We start from the raw sequence: 18,762 nt of genomic DNA on the forward strand, positions 1-18,762 counted from the left end.
CTTTGCAAAGTGACAGTATGGATTTATTGGCACATCACCACACTCATGGTTTAATAATGCAGAGCAAAAGTTAAGTAGTGAAGCTATTAGTGGCAGAAATGGAGGGAGAATTTTTATTTTTGACCTAATTCTAAATATTTGATCCATTCTGTACCTTACTTCTCCCCATAAGCCCCTGTTTGAAAAAGCCTGCTTTAATTTTTTTTAATTTACATGGTTGGTCCTATGGTCTTATCATGGTCTTATCATGGCATCTGCTGGCCATCTCCAGGTATTAAAGACTACCAGCATTCATTAAGAGTGAAAATTAGAATCTCGGATTGACTCTCAAGCTCAACACAGCCAGACTGATGTACATTTCTCAGCAAAACAATACTTGCCTTTATTACATCATTATATATTTTTCACACTTATTTACAGACTTAGTAATTTACAAAATCCATATTTTCATTTCACTTCATTTTGATTCTGTTTGCAATCTGGTTGCATCTGCATTCTGTCTGCATTCCAGTTATGTTTGCATTTCACTTCTCACTGTTTTTGCTACTGGTCTCAGATCTGCATTCTGAATTTGTGTTTATAGGTTTCATTCATCTGTCCTTTTGTTTTACTTGCTTGTAATGAAATGGAAATGGAAATGCACTTTTACTGAAGTTGGCTTTTCCATTTCTGAGATTCTCCGGAGGAAGGAACAATTGTTTTCATATCTTGCCTTATTGAAAGTGTGCTTTAATAAAAATAACAAATGCACAAATGCAAAGGACAGCACTGAATTTACAATATCATCTAATAACTACAATACGCCTCTGTGTTTTCAAGTAATCTACAAGCCCTATTACAGGGTACCAGTCTCATCTACCTGGAAACAGGCAAATGTATTTGGCCTGGATATGTGGTGGTCAAGCCTGAAAATCAGGACACAATAACCTATATTTGGCATGGTTGCATTACTATCCTTGAGATGGATCCACATACCAATTTTCATGAGCAAGTGAAATGGGGTTCATAAATATTGAGGGTATGACAAATGTAAAGCTGAAAATACAAAGTCACTCACTCATGAAAATTAGGCAACAATGAAATAGGTTTGTTATTGTGGGATCAATCACCATGTTGAAGTTTTCATGAGAGCAGGTTAGATAGAGTCTAAGGCCCTAAAAATAGTTTTTTTCCCTATTGCACTTGTTTTAAAATTAGGTTTGGCAGGTTGTTATTTCTTTTTTTTAATAATTTAATGAGATCCTTTTTTTTCATTTTCTTTTTTAACCAGGGAGAAAAAAGTGCCAGGGTCGGCAATGAGAAACAAGAATGGTTGGACAACTGGAAATACACTCATTTTTTTTTTGCTTACAATATTGAGGATGTAGCAGAATGATAACTAACAATACAAAAATCACCCAGCAAGAAAACTGAGTCATCCTGACCTAGGTTTGGTATGGATGAGTTACTGTCCCTAAGATGTATTCACGCACCAAATTTCATAAGAGTAGGTGAAATATGGTCCATTAAGCCATTCAGAGTGTAACCAACAGATAGTGGACAATATTCACACCTATCAAGCATGAAAAGTGGCTTACACTAACCTTGTTTTGTATGGCTGAGTTACGTTTCTTGAGGTAGGTGTAAATACCAATTTTCATGAGTGTAGGTAAAATAGTGTCTAGGATTTTGAGGGCATAGCAACAATTTACTGATAAAGTCACTCAAGCATACCAGTTTACTGATAAAGTCACTCAAGCATACCAATTTACTGATAAAGTCACTCAAGCACACAAACTCTGTCATAATGACTTAATATTATATTAATAAATTGGCTTTATTTAAAAAGGTTGACATAAATTGTTGCATGGAACTTGGAATTCATATTGTGACCTATTATTTATATATTTACACACAAAACAAGAAAAATCACATACAACTGTGAGTTTTTCTAGTGGAAAAATTAAGTTCAAACTGAAAGGAAAGCTTAAGTAATAATGACAGAAACTATCCTGATATAAACTTCATCAACTGACCATGCTACAAGAGTAAGGTGGGTAAAATAAGGCCAGACCTAAATATACAGTGAAACAGAGTCCAAGATATTGACGGTGTACTTAACAGATTGTTGAAAACATACAAGTCACTCAAGTATGAATATTACTGACTATTTTAAGTATTGTTGCATTACATTTTTTGGAAGTTCACACCAATTTTCATGGGTACAGGTTAAACAGGGATTAGGATACTGATGGTGAAATGAACGGATAGTTGAAAATACAAAAATCACTTAAGTGTGAAAAGTGGATCACATTGACCTAGAGTTAGAGTGGTTGAGTGACTTTTCAATAAACATATCCACGTACCTAATTTCAATAAAGTAAGTGAAATAGGGTTTGAGAGACCAAATGAACAAAATGAATTAACAAATAAACAAATGAACAAATACACGAATGAATGTGGGCAAAGCGCTAAATCCCCTTGTAATCTTTGTTGGCAAGGAGCTCATAATATATTTGTATTCAAGTACTGCTGTTGTGCTTTCATCTTTGTTAGTCATTGGTTCAATGTGGTGTATCGGTAAATTTATAAGTGGCAACTCTAAATCAATGCATCTCAAAGCAAAGCCTGTATCACCAGGAACTGATTAATGCATGGGATGGTTATGATGCATTGCTCTTGCCATGGTGGTGATGCTGCTTTCTACACATGCATCGTCAACTCAAATCCCAGGTCAATACCTGCTGAATACACAGGTGTTCTGTTTTTACAGGGATTAATACCAAAACAGTGAGTGTTCTAAAGGAATTTATGCCATGGTTCAAAAGAAGAGGAATTTATGCCATGGCTCAAAAGAGGAATTTATGCCATGGCTCAAAAGAAGAGGAATTTATGCCATGGCTCAGAATAAGAGGAATTTATGCCATGGCTCAAAAGAAGAGGAATTTATGCCATGGCTCAGAATAAGAGGAATTTATGCCATGGCTCAAAAGAAAAGGAATTTATGCCATGGCTCAAAAGAAGAGGAATTTATGCCATGCCATGTCTGCATATAAAGGTCAGTCAACATCAATTTATCAATAATAGCAATCTGTCTGATAATCTGCTGGATCAACAAAGCTGACACTCTTGCACAAATTGTACCTTAGTTGTTCTCCACCATCAGTAATACCAGGGGGGAAAAAAAAGGCAGTGAACAATTTTGTTTGTCTAGGGCTTCTGCCAGAGAGTCACAAAAGATGAGGGACCACATACAGTACATGGTGTTTGTAGCTCATCAAATCTAGGAGAATTGCCAGGAACAGAACTCCAACCTGCACACAAAATTCATTAACCTGTCTAAAGCCTTTGATACAACATAGAGGCTTTTGGAAGATCATGGAAAAATTGTGATGCCCAGAGAAATTTAATGTGATAGTTTGACAATTCCATTGCGGCATGTCATGGACACTGAGTCATCTGAGTCATTTCCAGTCATCAATAAAGTCAAGCAAGGCTGTGTTTTCACCCCAACCCTCTTCACTATCATGTTCTCCACCATGCTTACTGATACCTTCCATGATTATGACACTGGGATCAACATCAGATACCAGACTGATGGCAAGCTCTTCAATCCGAGGAGACTATAAAAAGTTACAGGAAGTGACTGTTGATGATCTATTTGCTGCCATGACTGTTGTCTGAATGCCAATCTAAGTCTGACATTCAACATGGTATGGACCATTTCTCTTCAGCTTGCAACAATTTCAGTAACATAATGACTGTATCAAGAAGACAGAGGTGATGTCCCATCCAGCATCACAAAAGCCTTATGTATAGCCTGTAATCACAGTAAATGGCCATACCCTCCCTCATGGCAGTGGACAAGTCCATCTATATCTGCAGCACACTGTCATATTCAGTCCACATTGGTGATGAAACCAATGGCAGAATTGCTAAAGCAACTGTGGCCTTTGGCAGACTATATGTGAGAGCATAGAGGAATCACTGTCTACAAACAAAACTTAAATTCTACAAAGCCACTGTGTTGCTGACCCTGCGATAAGCTTGTGAAACCTGGACATCATGCCAAGAACCAGATCCATTTTCACATGGGCTGCCTGAAGAAACTGGTGAAGATAAGCTGGCAGTGTGCCATAAACAGCTCAGAGCACAAATTGGCCTGATCAGCCACTCATGTAAACACAGAAATCAAACCAGTTAGTGGTGTCAAAGGACAACAACAACAACAACATTTGTCCTCCATACCAGTCTGCGTGTTGTCAGCGACTCCACATATGCTCCTCATGGCAAGGGGATTCAAGTTTAAATGGCAAGTTATTATTATTATTATTATTATTACTATTATTAATGGCTGCCTGTCTATCGAAGACAGCTACTGTATGTACTTAATTATAAGTCTAGTCCAACTGCAAACTACACAGTCTCAAGTCAGCTGTTGTATAACACAGGCAGATCTCAGTCTATGCAGTTTGTTATGAGTAATCCATAAAACAAACAACACTGACCCTGATCTGCCAGAACATTATATGATAAAAAAGATTGGCGTCTATGTTGTTTGCAGTTGGACCTGATGTATAAGCATGTATATATATGTATAGTATTTGTTAGGTGTATATGTTGTCTCGTCCATAAGACCCAACACCAGCTCTTTCTGTAAACTGACTTCTTCTGCACACTGGTTATATATCTTGTTCCCATAAGGCCATTCTAACACTAATCCAACTTCCTTAAACTGGTGACATCTATAAACCAGTCTGAAGTTTAGCTTCAGCAGTGTCTGATTCATGGAAAAGTCTATTGTAATTGTTTAAATTTGTTATACAATCAACAAAACAAATAAAAGAACCGTTAATGGACACCATTTCACACCTGTACAAAAATGCCTACAGGTACCATTGGGTTCAAACCAAATTGCTCCAATTTTTATAGAAATTCTAACTTGTGAGGGAATACACTTTTCCTTTTTATCATAATAAAGGATTAGCATCATAAAATTATAATGACAGAATAACTTGCCTTGTGAGGCATAATTACCAAGCCATTTGTTATTGGAATTTCAGCAAACAGTAAAAGCAGGTAATATAAACAAAGCAAACTCATATAAATGGGAAATTATACACATACTTTTAGAATACTACAATTTAACATGTTAGTGAAATAATTTTTATTTTATTGTAATGGCCAGTTGATCTTCTGCAGGTCCTGTTGATTTCTATGTGAGCTGGCCCTGCTGGCCAGTGGAAAAATCTGTGTTAAGTCGACTGGTGATATTCACTCACATTGCAGTGATACAAGCCTCTTGTGATACAAGCCTCATGTGATACAAAAATGATGAAATAATGAAACCAATAGCAATGAAGGGAGAAATCATGATTCAGTATACTTATGGGATGAAATATAATAAAAAGGGAATGAAATATTAGACAGGGAAGCCATTCCTGTGACAAGAAGAAAAGAAATAAAAGGATAACCTGAGATGAATAGCCAAAACATTGGAAGAAACAAAATGGGAAGAAAAAAACTTTCTCTCAGAATGCACCATAGACTGTCACTCGAAGTGTCCAGTGAGTTAAACCAACAATGAACTTCATGATAGATTTAATCTACCGGGTACAAACATTTTCCACATGGATTAACTTAAACTCAAATTAGTTCCTACGGAAATCAATTCACAGAATCTTCCTCCACTAGAGGTTAGCAACAATCTTAGATCACTTTCTTTTAATTTGTTCTCTAGGGAACTGCAATATTGTTCCTGCGATGTACTCAAAACTGTCCAGTATTATTCTTTTTTATTTACCTGAAATAAGATCCATAAATGATCCTTTGGAACAGATGGATCACAAAAATGAAACCTCTTGTTATCTCTTGAAGCAATCAAGGAAATGCTTAGTTTTGTTCCAAAACTGTTAGCAAGAAACTAAAGTACTAACTTTTCTCCATTCTTTTATCCACATCCTAATAAAAATGTTTAATATTATGTATAAAAAGCTAAATGCTAGTCCAATTTGAACTTCATATGTATTATTAATCTACCCAACCACCCCAGTTCCAACACCTAGACATGAAAATGACATAATCTCTGACAGACAGCAATTTTGTATTCTAATCATTTGTTTGCAATTTCTTTTGTAATTAGGAACACAAAACCAAATATGTGTGTTTCCTATTGCACTGGTTTTAAAATTAACGTAGGTAAGTTGGATTTTCTTGTTTGTGTTTTTTTAACATCATATATATTTTAATGATTAATATATAATGTACTAAGCAGTTCAAATACTGGGTGAAACCAGCTCAATTAGAAGCACAAATCATTTTGGGAATTTTGTTTTTTTTGGGGTTTGCTTAGCTTGGGGGGAAAAATTGCTAGGGTCAGTATCGAAAAACAGGGACAGTCGATCGACTGGAAACACGTTTTTCTTTTGTGACCTTATATATGATTCATTAAACATTTGAAATTCTTCCTCATTAATATATGTCTATTAGCCTCAGGTTTTTAAAGCTAAGGCAAAAAATAGCACACAGTATGTTATCCTGAAAGGAGCCATCAAAATTTCATTTCATTTCATTGATATTGTAAAATAAAAGTCAACCAGCAACAAATTTTAATATCAGGTGTTTAAAGGCAAGGCAAATGATATCAAATTACACACAGTCTATCCCCTATAACATGGAATTTCTAGTTTTAACTGTCACAGTCTTCCCCCTGTAACATGGAATATCTAGTTTTAACTGTCACAATCTACCCCTGTAACAGGGAATATCTAGTTTTAACTGTCAAAATTTTCACACATTTTTCAATTATGAACAGGTATACAGTGAATGCACATTATGTTCACACCCCAGTATAATAGGTCTCTTTGTTGGCCCTGGTTGTGTATGAGTGACACTGGACATTACTGACCAACAGATCTAAATGATTTTGACCTTCAGAGAAGTTGTCTGGTCTAAACTTGACCTTCAGAGAAGTTGTCTGGTCATGATCTAAACTTGAACACACACATTCTGGTGTATCATTTCTTGAAAATGCTTGCATGAATTTCCTGAACAATAAAGCTGAGAAACTATTTGCATTTTTGAATCCATAATTCAATTTTCTGTAAACACACAAATATCATCTATGTACAAATTGAAAGCAATGATATAAGTTTTTAAATATTTAAAGATAGTTCAGTGCTGATCATAAGTCAGTGGCCCAGTTTCAAAGTAATAAGTACATATGCTATCAAAAGTTCTCCCTACTTTCGTGACTTGTACCTTACTCAATAAACAAATAGTGTTGGGGTCCTAATTAAGGAGTGATGTTTCTAATGAAAGACATCATATGAATGGTTCTCAGAAATCAATGTAGCAAAGTCAATTAAATCTGTGAGCAATATTATGTATTAATAACATCATCATAAACTCTATTTATTATGTGTCAATCTTTTGTCTACAAAAACAAAAAACTGGGTCCTGGGTGGCAGAATGGTCTAAAGCACTCACCTTTACTGATCACTGCCATCTCACCAAGTCTCAGGCTCAGCCAATATGGGTATGTAAGAAAGCTTGCCAATAACTTCCCATGGATTGATGGTTCTTACCAGGGATTTTTGGGGCTTTTCCTCCACCATTTATAATGGTTGCCATGTACTGTCTATCATGCGCTGAAAAATGGCTTTAAACCCAAAACAACAAGAACAAAAATTCCAAAATAGTTAGAAATGTGTTCATGGAAGACAGATGCTCCACCACAGTGCCTCAGATGACCTGGATGCAAAACTTAACCAAGGTGTGGTGAATAGACAGACAATTGTAACACTATATGATCACACCACTGTCATGGTAGGACATAAATACAGAGTGATGCCCTAATGAAGGAGGCAAATTATATCCAGTCTCATCAATACAACTACCATATAACTACAGAGTCCAACAGTAACTCATTTGAAAGAACAATGGACTCTGCAGGGTCGACACCTGCCTCAGCCATCCCATGTTGGCTGCCTAGGTGTCTCATTGGGAAAAGCACTTAGCTCCTTTTCCTTGGCACATTAATAAACCAATGAAAATGAGCAAGACATTTATATGAGCCAATGAAATTGATCATCTTATGATTTTTTGGTACTGAACACACTCTATTCAATAAATTTGGGATGTGCTACATTCAGCTACCTTGTTATGAACTTGGCAACCAAAACAATCTTTTATCTTTATTGTGGGAGTCTTTTTATGCACCCAACTGGCAGCCTTTGTGACTTTTATGATCTGAAGATGAAAAATAAGTTACCGGTATGTGAGCAAGGGGAAAGCAAAAAAGATAACAAATGGATGGAACCAAAATATTTAATCAGTTCCAACAGCAATTCAGAACACTAAATGTCATGGCCATAGAAAAAGACTAAGGTTTGTGTTTGAAATACACAGGGATCTGTAATACTCAGCAATCATTATTTACAGGTTTAGCTGTGTAACCCAAACTTGTTCAAATATTATCTCCCAATTCCCCAAACCTACCTCAACAACTCCAATGTGCCCTTTATAATGCTATTTGAGCTAAACAACATGGCCTGCAGACTATTCAGTAACACAAGTTTGATTGGTCAGTTATTTCTCAGAAATGTTACTAATTTAAATACCAATTATCTGACACTTAATAACATAAGTCATAGCATTTAATGGCTTGACTTTCCAGCCCTTTCTCACTCAAACTGTCTTTTGTGAAATCCATGCTGGTGGTTAATCTAACTCCAGATAGCATAATCCTGAAAAAGTTCTAATACTTCTTATTTTGGATGTATAGCTCTGTCCCAATTTCCCATTAATTTAACAAATATATTTTTGCAAGGAAGAAATATTATTTTGAGTTTACAACACCTTACCACAATCACCCGGGTTAGCGCATCGGCATCGGCCAGCCAGGGTCCCGACTTGTTCACATGTTCCAGTCGTCAAACAGGTCTGTATGCACCCATTTTCACACATGGTGCCATAGTAACCAGCCTCACATGCAGGGCAATTACCGGAATTCTTGTCACAAGTCTTGTCTTTACATCGTAGGCTACAACTATATTGGCAGGAAACTCCATAAAATCCAGCCACACATCCATCTAAGCAGAATCCATTGTCAATGCAGTTATTATTACGACAAGTAGAGCTACATTTACTCTGACATTTTGACCCATACCACCCTGTCACACATCCTTTGTCACAAACACCTGTCTTAGTATTACAGGAGGCTGGGTTTATCTCGCCAGCGCAGTGACCACTACATGCCTCACTGCAGTATGAATCCCACCAACCAGCCTTGCATCCCTCAAGAAGACACAATCCTGTCTGAGTGTCACATTTTCCACTAACACAGTTAGAGCAAGTTTTGTCACAACTTGACCCATACCATCCATCTATACAGCCACTGTCACACTGACCTGTTGCTTTACTGCATGTAACCAACCCTGTAGAACCAGGCCGACACTGTGCACTACACTTAATATCGCATCTGTAACCAAACTCTCCAGGTGTGCATTTCGTACAAGACCCATCACTGCGACTGCATGCTGCACAAATTGCATCACATTTCTGGGTACATTTGGTGCCATAGTAACCATTCACACACCCAATGGTGCATGTGCCAGTGCTGTCACATGAATTGAGCTCACAGCTTGAACAGGTAATTTCGCATTTGTCACCATAGTAACCAGAGGGACACAAACATGATCCAGTGTTGGAGTTACACTGACCATTGTTGATACATTGACAAACACCTTCACATTTCGCCCCAAAGTAACCAGTCTTACATCCCCCGGCACAGGTTCCATTTTCCTTGGTACATTTGATGGAAGAACAACGTGAAGAACAGGTTAACTGACAGTTGGATCCATATGTTCCATCTGGACAATCTGTAAGAGATGATTTGGTTTTGATACACACCAACCCACCAAAGTCCCTCTAAGATTGAATTTATGCCAGAGAGAGAGAGGGAGAGAGAGAAAGAGAGAGATATTAATAATGCATTTTAGTATAATGGAGCTTCAATTAGTATTTTAGAGGAAAAAGTTTCAGTGGGAAGGTAGGCAAACATTTCTCAAAATTTGAAAATCAATCAATCACCAGGTAAATAGATCAAACAGGAGTGAGTAAAAACAAAACCAGACCAGTCAAGTGCTGAGAAAAGTCATTAAAACAAATTATAAGAAACTGCATGCTCCCAATGAGTACAAAATGACCCAACATGCTGTTTTGTTCATATTTTTTACACTCTTAATTATATATTCATGTGTATATATATAAAGAGTTATACAAAAATGATCTATTATGATTTTCATCTCATCTTTAAACAATTGCTAATTATTTAGCATGCAAAATTCTGTATTGAAAGCCAGATTATACATTAGGGCTGCAAAAGGTACAGTACTAAATCTAGAACATAAACAATTAAAATGACAGATTCCAGGATTCGAGTACTCAAAATTGTGGCCAGTGACATCACTATCTCTGGCCATGTTGGGGAACATGTCTACCCATTCATACACTCTCAAACAGTTTTGAAAATTTGATTTAAAAATATTATTATATTTTCCATTGATAAGAGACACAAAGGTTACTTATAGTATGTGCACACTAAAATCTGTACATCAGTTAGATTCTGACTGACCAATCAGAACACAATATTAAATACAGCACATTGCATCAGCTTGGCTAACCAACAACCATGGCTACAATTTGCTTTAATGTAGGAAAATGGGTTGTCAGTCATAGAAAAGGATGCAAACTGTGTTGTAGGCATGAATAGTTGAATACTGAAGCTAATCATTAGTAGTTTTAATTAATAGTTTTCTATATCATTTCATTAATTTAAAAGCAGGTGAAGTAGTGAATGACTGCATATGTGTGCCACAAGTTTACATGTCCTCTTTGTCGATAACAAGACACTAGACACTAAAAGTAATCTTTCTGGTAGTCAAATTTTTCTCAGCCATAAAAAGTATTAAAATTTTAATTTACGATATTTACATTCAAAGTCTGCAGCAAAAATGTTTTTTTTTTAGGGGGTAAAACTAATCCTAATTTATGCAATACTTATTTCTCGCTATTGCTTAACTAACAATTTTCACGCTGAAAATACACCATCTGTATGATGTGAACACATCCTGCCATAGAGTATGACCTTTTGACCTTTTGCACAACAATATGTTGTATGGTCATGCACAGAAGGCAAATGTACCTTACATGTCATCTTTTTCACTGACGATAGTTACACAAGATATCAGAGCAGGATGAGAGAAGGGTATTCAGTAATAGCAGCAGGTAAGTATTGCATAATTAAAATTAATTTTACCCCACCCAAGTACATTTTAATAGCAGCAATTACTTATCCTGTCACTGTTGCGTAGCTGAATTTGTCAATAAGTTGGGTAGGTTGATGTCAAAATGATCAAAAAAAGAGAAGTTAAATGTACTCACCATACAATGGTCCATCTACAGTAGGTTCATGTCTCTCTGAGTAACACATTGTGTCGTGACTATGGGACCCTGAGAGAAAATGCCTGCGCTCTGTTGCACTAATGAGCATTGGTAGGAGGAGGAAAATGTAGTATGAGAGTGCCAAAAGGCTGATTTCATGATATCCTTCAGACAGGAAAAATTAAAGTAGGCCCGTGAGGTAGCAATGGCTCGAACCTCTTGGGCTTTAAGTTTCATGAAGACAAGGTCTTGATCAGTGAGAGATTCCTAGGTTCATATGATAACAATTCACTGGAAGATAATGGCAGCTGAAATGTCTACCGAGCCCATAATATGGAGAAAGAGAAATTTCCTATCTTGTCTTTTTGCTTTGGAGGCATTAAGATAGAGGCGGTGAACACACATCAGGCATAATAGTCTAATTTGATCATCCCCTGTGCAGATTTTACTGAGACTGGGAATCGCTATGGGTAAGGGAGCTACCAAAGGTAACTCATTTTTTTTTAGAAAACAGGGTTGGCAGAGAATGGAAACAGAGTTATAAATCCCTTTAAACTGGAGATGGCCAGAGTTAATGGATAAGGCATAAATATCACTTCTTCATCTCACAGAGGCAAGAATGTGAAGGAACACCATCTTGAGTGTGATATACTTCACTCAATGGTTCATATGGAGCTTTGGTAATGACCATAGAACACAGAAAAGAAATCCATCTGGGCACAAAAAGCAGGAGGCAGGCCTCTGAAGCTCAAAATCTTTATAAGATTGGTATGATGTGGATCTAAGCCGATGTCAGTGCCCTAAGAGAATTTAAGTGTGTTGGATGGCAAGATGGCAATTCAATAGTCTTTGATAGTGAAAACTGTACATCTTTTGGACTCAAAGAGAAACAAAAGGAAATCAGCAATGGAAGTTACAGAAGGGCAGATAAGATCAGCATGTTTCCTACTGCACCAATCACAGAAAATTTTCACCTGGCATCATAAACTTTGGGTGTTGAAGCTCTCCTAGCTTGAATTATGCAAATGACAACTCAGCCTGAAAACTTTTTCTGGCAGAGAGATCGTTTGAGATGAGCCAAGCTTGAAGGTAGAGAATGTCTGGGTTGCTGTGGGGAAGGATCCCCATTGTTGTTACAGGAGATCCATCCTGTGTGGTAGAGATGTGGGTCAGTCTATCAAGAGGTTTAGGAGATCACTGAACCATGATTACTGGGGCCACAATTGGGCAATGAGAATGTTCTGAGCAGTGGGAGTTCAAACTCATTGCAGAACTTGTGGTAGCTGTCAGAAAGGTAGGAAGGCATGTGAGAATAGGTGATCCAACTGGAATTGTTGTTGAGCATTTTCGAAAACAGGTCCACTAGAGGTCATCCCCATGTAAACAAAGTCCTGTGATAGAACAAGTTCCAGCTTCTTGAGATTGGGTAGGAGACCAAACTAAGTTACAGCGGACCAACAGTGGAACAGGTCCTGATAAGGGACTGAACATGAACATGATGAATCAGCAACTGTCATCAAAATACTGGAGAATCGATGTTCCTTTTATATGGAGGTAGGCCGCTACTATTCCCATGACCTGGGTGAAGTCTCTGGGTGCGGAAGAGATTCTGAATGACAACCCGCTTATCTTGGTGACCAGGATTTTGGAGTAGAGGGCGGGAAACTGATCATTTAAGATCCTCTCAATGGCCCCTTTCTGCAGAAGGGTGTGCACCTCTTTCCATAATTCCACCAGATTGAACTGTGGAAAGAAAATGGGGGTCCTTGAAAGTGGGGGTCCTTCCCGAAAATGGAGTCTATAACCCTGGTTTATGACTGAGAGAACCCACCCAACATCCATGATGCTTGACTGAGCCTCTGAGAAGAGGCCAAGGCATCAACCTAGTGGGACATTCAGGAAAGGGATGCAGGGCAGGAGAGGGGATAATTTGTTAGGGTTATCCCTCCCTTTCCTGTAGTAGGAAAGGAAGGTGGGTTAGAGAACTTCCTCTTGGATCCATGGCGACTTGAGTGCTGTGGAACTAAAGAGGAAGGTGGTCTAGCAAAAATTTGGGGATTGGACTGGAGTAACAAACAGTACACCACGTTTACTGCCTTATCGAAGGACCAGACCTCTTCTTCTTCTTCTTTATCCACCTGAGGTGAAGGGGTGGGCCTAAACAAGGGTGTCATTGCCACAGCTTCTGTCTTGAACTTGTTGAAGTCAATGAGGATGGAGAGTGCATCATAATCATCATAGTCAAGGACACTCTGAGTTGAAGAGTGGCTGGTTAACACTATGTCCCTTGAAGGATGGGGAATAGGAGCCCTCTCTGCCACAGTCCCTGGTTGATCCAAAGGTGCAGAGAGGAGACCAGAACATCTGTCTACCCTAGATGATGTAACATCTTTAGCCTTCTGAGAAGAAACTACCTAGTGAGATGACGGTTGGACATGATCCACAGCATCACTTCGACTGGGAAGGTAAGGTCCAGTAGCCCATGGGGGCATAATATACCAAGGTCCCTGAGGTGGAAGGCCCACCTCCCATAAGGGTTCATAGGTATATTAGGGAAGGGGGGATGCCTAAGTGCTCCCCCATCCCTAGCCACAGTCCTTTGTATGGATTGCAATTCCTGCACAGGGTGGGATGGAGGAGGGAGGCAAGGGGCAAGCTCGGTTCTGGCGGGGTGGGTGGGGTAGAGAACTACTAACTTGATGTACAACCTCCCTAAAGGGTGGGTGCAACAAATGGTTTCGGTGCTTAACCTCCTTCAAGGAAAGGTGTAACTTGCTATCAGAGTGTTCAACGTCCCTACTGGGAGTGTGCAACCCATCATTGCAGTGCTCAACCTTCCTAACGGTAATGGGAGGGTGCAACACACAGTCATAGTGCTATACCTCCTCAACAGGAACAAGAAACTCACTACCAGAAGTGTGCACGCTGCTGGGGATGGGAGAACTTCCCATTATTTCCCAACAGGGGAAGTTGAGCAGTTTCTCAAACATAGAGACCCTCCTTCTGGTGGGGCTTCAACAGCCACTGAAGATGGTTGTCCCAACATGTCAGACTTGGAAGAGAAGCCAGAAAATTCAGAGGAAGATAACTATGCCTAGAATCATATAGATTCCAGGTGCTAGAAGACCACAATTTACAAATGTTGCAACGATTTTTGCATATGCAATTGGAACACTTGATGTATTTTGTGTGGGTATCCCACGAGGCCTTTTTGTGGCCACTTTGTCACACAGACTGTTTTACTGAGAGAAAAAAAATTCCCATTGAAAAAATTATGTACGTCAGTGAGACTCATCTTGTTGCAGAAGTGTTGTCACTTGTTGCAAAAAAAATCTGAGTTATGCTCGAATAAATGAAGAAAGGAGATTACCTAAGTATTTTCTATTGAAAGAAATAAGATATTCCACTTGCATATTTGTTTATTGAGGGAACATGAACAATGTGGCAAAGTTATAAATAATCAAGTCTGAAATCAAAATGGAGGAAACAATGTCCTCAACATTTGAGTGGGGCCTGTTACTGTTTGTAAAACATAGAGACTTACCGGTTATCTTTTTACAGTATATATTTACATAAAAGTGTATGTCTGCCACCATGGGTAGAACACGAAGTTGCCTCAGAATTCCTGCAATGAGCATAAGTTCCAAAGGAGAGAAAAGGAAAGGCTACAATACAGTTAGAATGAATGGACAGTAATGTAACACTGAGAATTATTTTACACTGTAGAAAGAGAGTGCTGTTTTTACTGCAGTATAATTTAGTTGTCCACATGCATAATTTCTCTGGTCACATCAGCAGACATCTGTACAGCATGGTGTCCATGAAAAAGAATTACACATAAGGTACATCTGCCTTCTGTGCATGACCATGTGACAGAGTGATATCCAAAAGGTCATACTGACTTTTCCTCATTCTGTGGGAAGATGTGTTCACATAATATGGATGGTGTATTTTTGACATGAAAATAGTAAGCTAAGCAATAGTGACAGGAAAGTAATCGCTGCAATTAAAATATTATGATTAGTGCTAATGTCATGTGACCATAACATGTCAAAAGAAAGATATAAATCGTTAGCTTTTCTAATAAAACCAAAAGATTAAAAGAAATTATTCATAAGGCAGACCCAGACAAATTCTTCCAGGGTACAGGCCAGATAAGTGATTTTTAAAGCCACACCCTATGACAGTGCTGTCCAACCTGTGGCCTGCAGGCTGCATGTGCCCGCGGGCTGATTTTAAATGGCATGCCAGAGTGCAAGCAGCTATATAGTCGTTGCTTTTCAGATTTCTGCTGCAGACCTTGGCTTCAAGAAAAACATTTTTCAGTGGCCCATGGTGTCAAAAAGGTTGGACAGCACTGCCCTATGATATAAATAAGCAGACAAAACCAGGCCCTGGGTCAGATCTGGCCCACGGGCCTTTGCTTGCCCACCCCAGCTCTATGTAGCTTCTACAGAAGAAATATAGATTTTTGTGCCACTAAATTACAGTGTTAATTTTCATGTGATGACCAAGAGCTAACATATAAAAAAAAACACATTTTAAATACTGAGTGAAATTTTCTTTAAAAATAATAGCAAAATAATAAAGAAATATCTAACTTTTTGCAGAAATCTGTCTTAAAATTTACAAGCATGCTAATGTAAAAAAAATAAATGATTAAAAGAGTAAAGACAGATACCTGAATCTGGGCAGTTTGTATCAAGAGGAATGGTATTACAAGCAGGACATCTTCCACTGCTCTGGTCACATGTTCCATCTCGACATTTATACACACATACCAAATCACATTTGTCACCATAGAAACCAACCTTGCACTTGCTGCACTTGCCAGTTACAGTGTCACATGATCCATTATCACAGTTGGAGTTACATGCATTCTCGCAGTGTGTGCCATAGTAACCTTGCATGCAGCCTTCAAGACAAGTATCAACACTAACCTTGCAGTTTTTATTCTTACAGCGTGTGCTGCATTCTTTTTCACAGAAATTTCCATACCATCCTGTGTTACATCCCGCAGTGCAGTATCCTGTATTAAAGTCACACAGCTTCAGTCCATTTTGTGTGTTACAATTCTCCCAACATTGCAGATTACACAGGGTATTATAGTACCCTGCCTCACAAGCCGTGCATTGTCCTGTCTGTCGATTGCACACTCCGTCCTTACAATTCTTACATGACTGGTTACACGCTGGTCCATACCAGTATGCCTTACACCCAGAAGTACATTCCCCTACAGACTGAGTACAGGTGATGACACCACTTGAATCATTCTTGCAGTATGGGCTGCACTGTATCTGGCATGTGTCACCATAGTAACCTGCATTACAAGTTGTACATTTTCCTGTGGTTCTATCACAGCGGACACAGTTACTTGGACATTGGGTCTGACACTGCTGATCATAGTAACCATCTACACAGCCAATCATACAATTTCCAGTTCCACCATCGCAGAGAGTGTTAAGACATTTATCACAGGTTCTGTTGCATGAGATGCTATAATAACCAGACTTACAGCCAAACGTACATCCTGCAGTCATCTGATCACACACAGTGTCTTTACATCCTTGAGAGCAGATTCCATCACAGATACTGCCATATCGGCCCACTGAACAACTACATGTTCCATCACGCCAGTCACATGTGCCATTCACACAACGACACTGCTCCGTGCAATACATTCCAAAATATGCACCATCACAGCCATTGTAACAGGTGCCATTACTGCGAAGGCATTTGCTATTCTTACACCTCAGACTGGGACAGGTTTGCTCACACTGTGGCCCCCACTTTCCTGGGTCACATTCTGAAACAAAAGGTATAAAATCAAAACGTTTTTTTATTCAGTTACAATAAAACAGTAAAAATAACAGTTTAGCTCTTTTCCAAGAGAAATGTTTAGACTGTGATGATCAACAATTCCGATCCACTAACTAAGTTTCATCAAAATCCTATTACAGATACGAGTGGTACAAAACTTCAACCAATCACATGCAAGATCATTTCAAAATTAACCATGGGTCCCAATCATAATAAAAATGATCCAACATCTGGATGAGATTAAACTATTTATCAAGTCTGAATAACACGAGGTCTATTTATCAAGCCTGAATAACATGAGGACTATTCATCAAGTCTGAACAACATGAGGTCATAAGTGGTAAGAAGGCAGCCAATCACATGCATGGCCACTTTATTAATATGCACAGATCTTGCTTATAATAAAAGCACATTATACATTCTGTTGATTTAAGCCTATTTACCAAGTTTGATCAAAATTTGATGAGAGATACGGTCTTTAGAGTGATAGCAAGCTCAGACATCTCAGCCAATCAAATGCAAGATAAAATCAATAATGTGCAAATATTTCAAATATTATCAAAATATTGTGAGATCTGGATCATATAGGACTATAATCTAAGCCTGAATTCAAAATCCAATTTTAAACAAATCAGACTTCCAGATAAGAACCTCAGCCAGATTCAAGGTCACCCTATTAATATCCAAGGATCTTGCTCCTTATGGTGCTGAGCAGATCTTAATGCTGTAAGTGAAATATACAAAGTGTGTTCCAGACTGGACCAGAAATATCCTCAGGAGTGGTAACAACTCAATCAGCCAATCAGATAAAAATTATCACATAATTATGCATTGCTCTTGCTCATTATTAAACCCGTCAAAGATTTTGATGATGTAAGCCAGGTTTTAACAAAACTGGAACAGAAACATGGCTTCCAGAGATGTAACAAATGCAGACAATCAGATGTAAGATTAATATGCTGAGATCTCACTCATTATCTAACTTAACCAAGAATTTGATGACATAAGCATATAGTATGATAAAAATTGAATTAAAAAACCAAATACAACCTTAACCAATCAGATGCAAGATTCCTTCATTAATTTTGCTGATCTTGCTCATTATCAAACTTTTCCAAGATATTTTGATGATATAAGGCCAAACTGCAAGTTTGATTGAAATCCAGTCAGATATATGAATATAGCAGACAAAGGACCAGGCCATACCATGAGCTCACTTGGCATTGTAGTTAGGTTGGCTAAAAACTCAAGATTTTGTGCAGAAACCATTTTCTTCTTAAAGTCCAAAGGTGGACAAATTTACATATGGTGGTAGTTTGATGGTCTACCAAAAGAAAAATTATGGTAACCGTAACCCACACCAAATTTTGGTTGCCCACACTTTTGAATGAATAACATTTCCATTTATTGCACAATTAAAATATGTAGGTTGATACAACTGTAACATGGTAAAAGGTTTAGAAAATACAAGTATACAACACTAAAAGTAAAATAGTTTATATAATTATGTTTTCCACA

The 18,762-nt window shown here is 38.1% G+C and overlaps 1 protein-coding gene across 2 annotated transcripts in view; it reads right to left on the bottom strand.

Moving 5' to 3' along the window:
• Nucleotides 1-18,762, bottom strand: part of LOC149793107 (uncharacterized) — a 137,468-nt gene that overhangs the window by 13,378 nt on the left and 105,328 nt on the right. Inside the window, exons 7-8 of one of the 2 annotated variants that reach the window (XM_089967017.1) lie at nt 16,106-17,230; nt 8,844-9,860 (exon numbers count right to left, since the gene is read on the bottom strand). In XM_089967017.1, the coding sequence (XP_089823143.1) occupies nt 8,844-9,860; nt 16,106-17,230 (2,142 nt within the window). The remainder of the gene's footprint in view (nt 1-8,843; nt 9,861-16,105; nt 17,231-18,762) is intronic. The other variant, XM_089967018.1, reaches the window with a different exon arrangement.

Source organism: Sinohyriopsis cumingii, chromosome 8 (assembly GCF_028554795.1).
Source record: "Sinohyriopsis cumingii isolate HCF-2022 chromosome 8, ASM2855479v2, whole genome shotgun sequence".
In the NCBI taxonomy this organism is placed as follows: Eukaryota; Metazoa; Mollusca; class Bivalvia; order Unionida; family Unionidae; genus Sinohyriopsis; species Sinohyriopsis cumingii.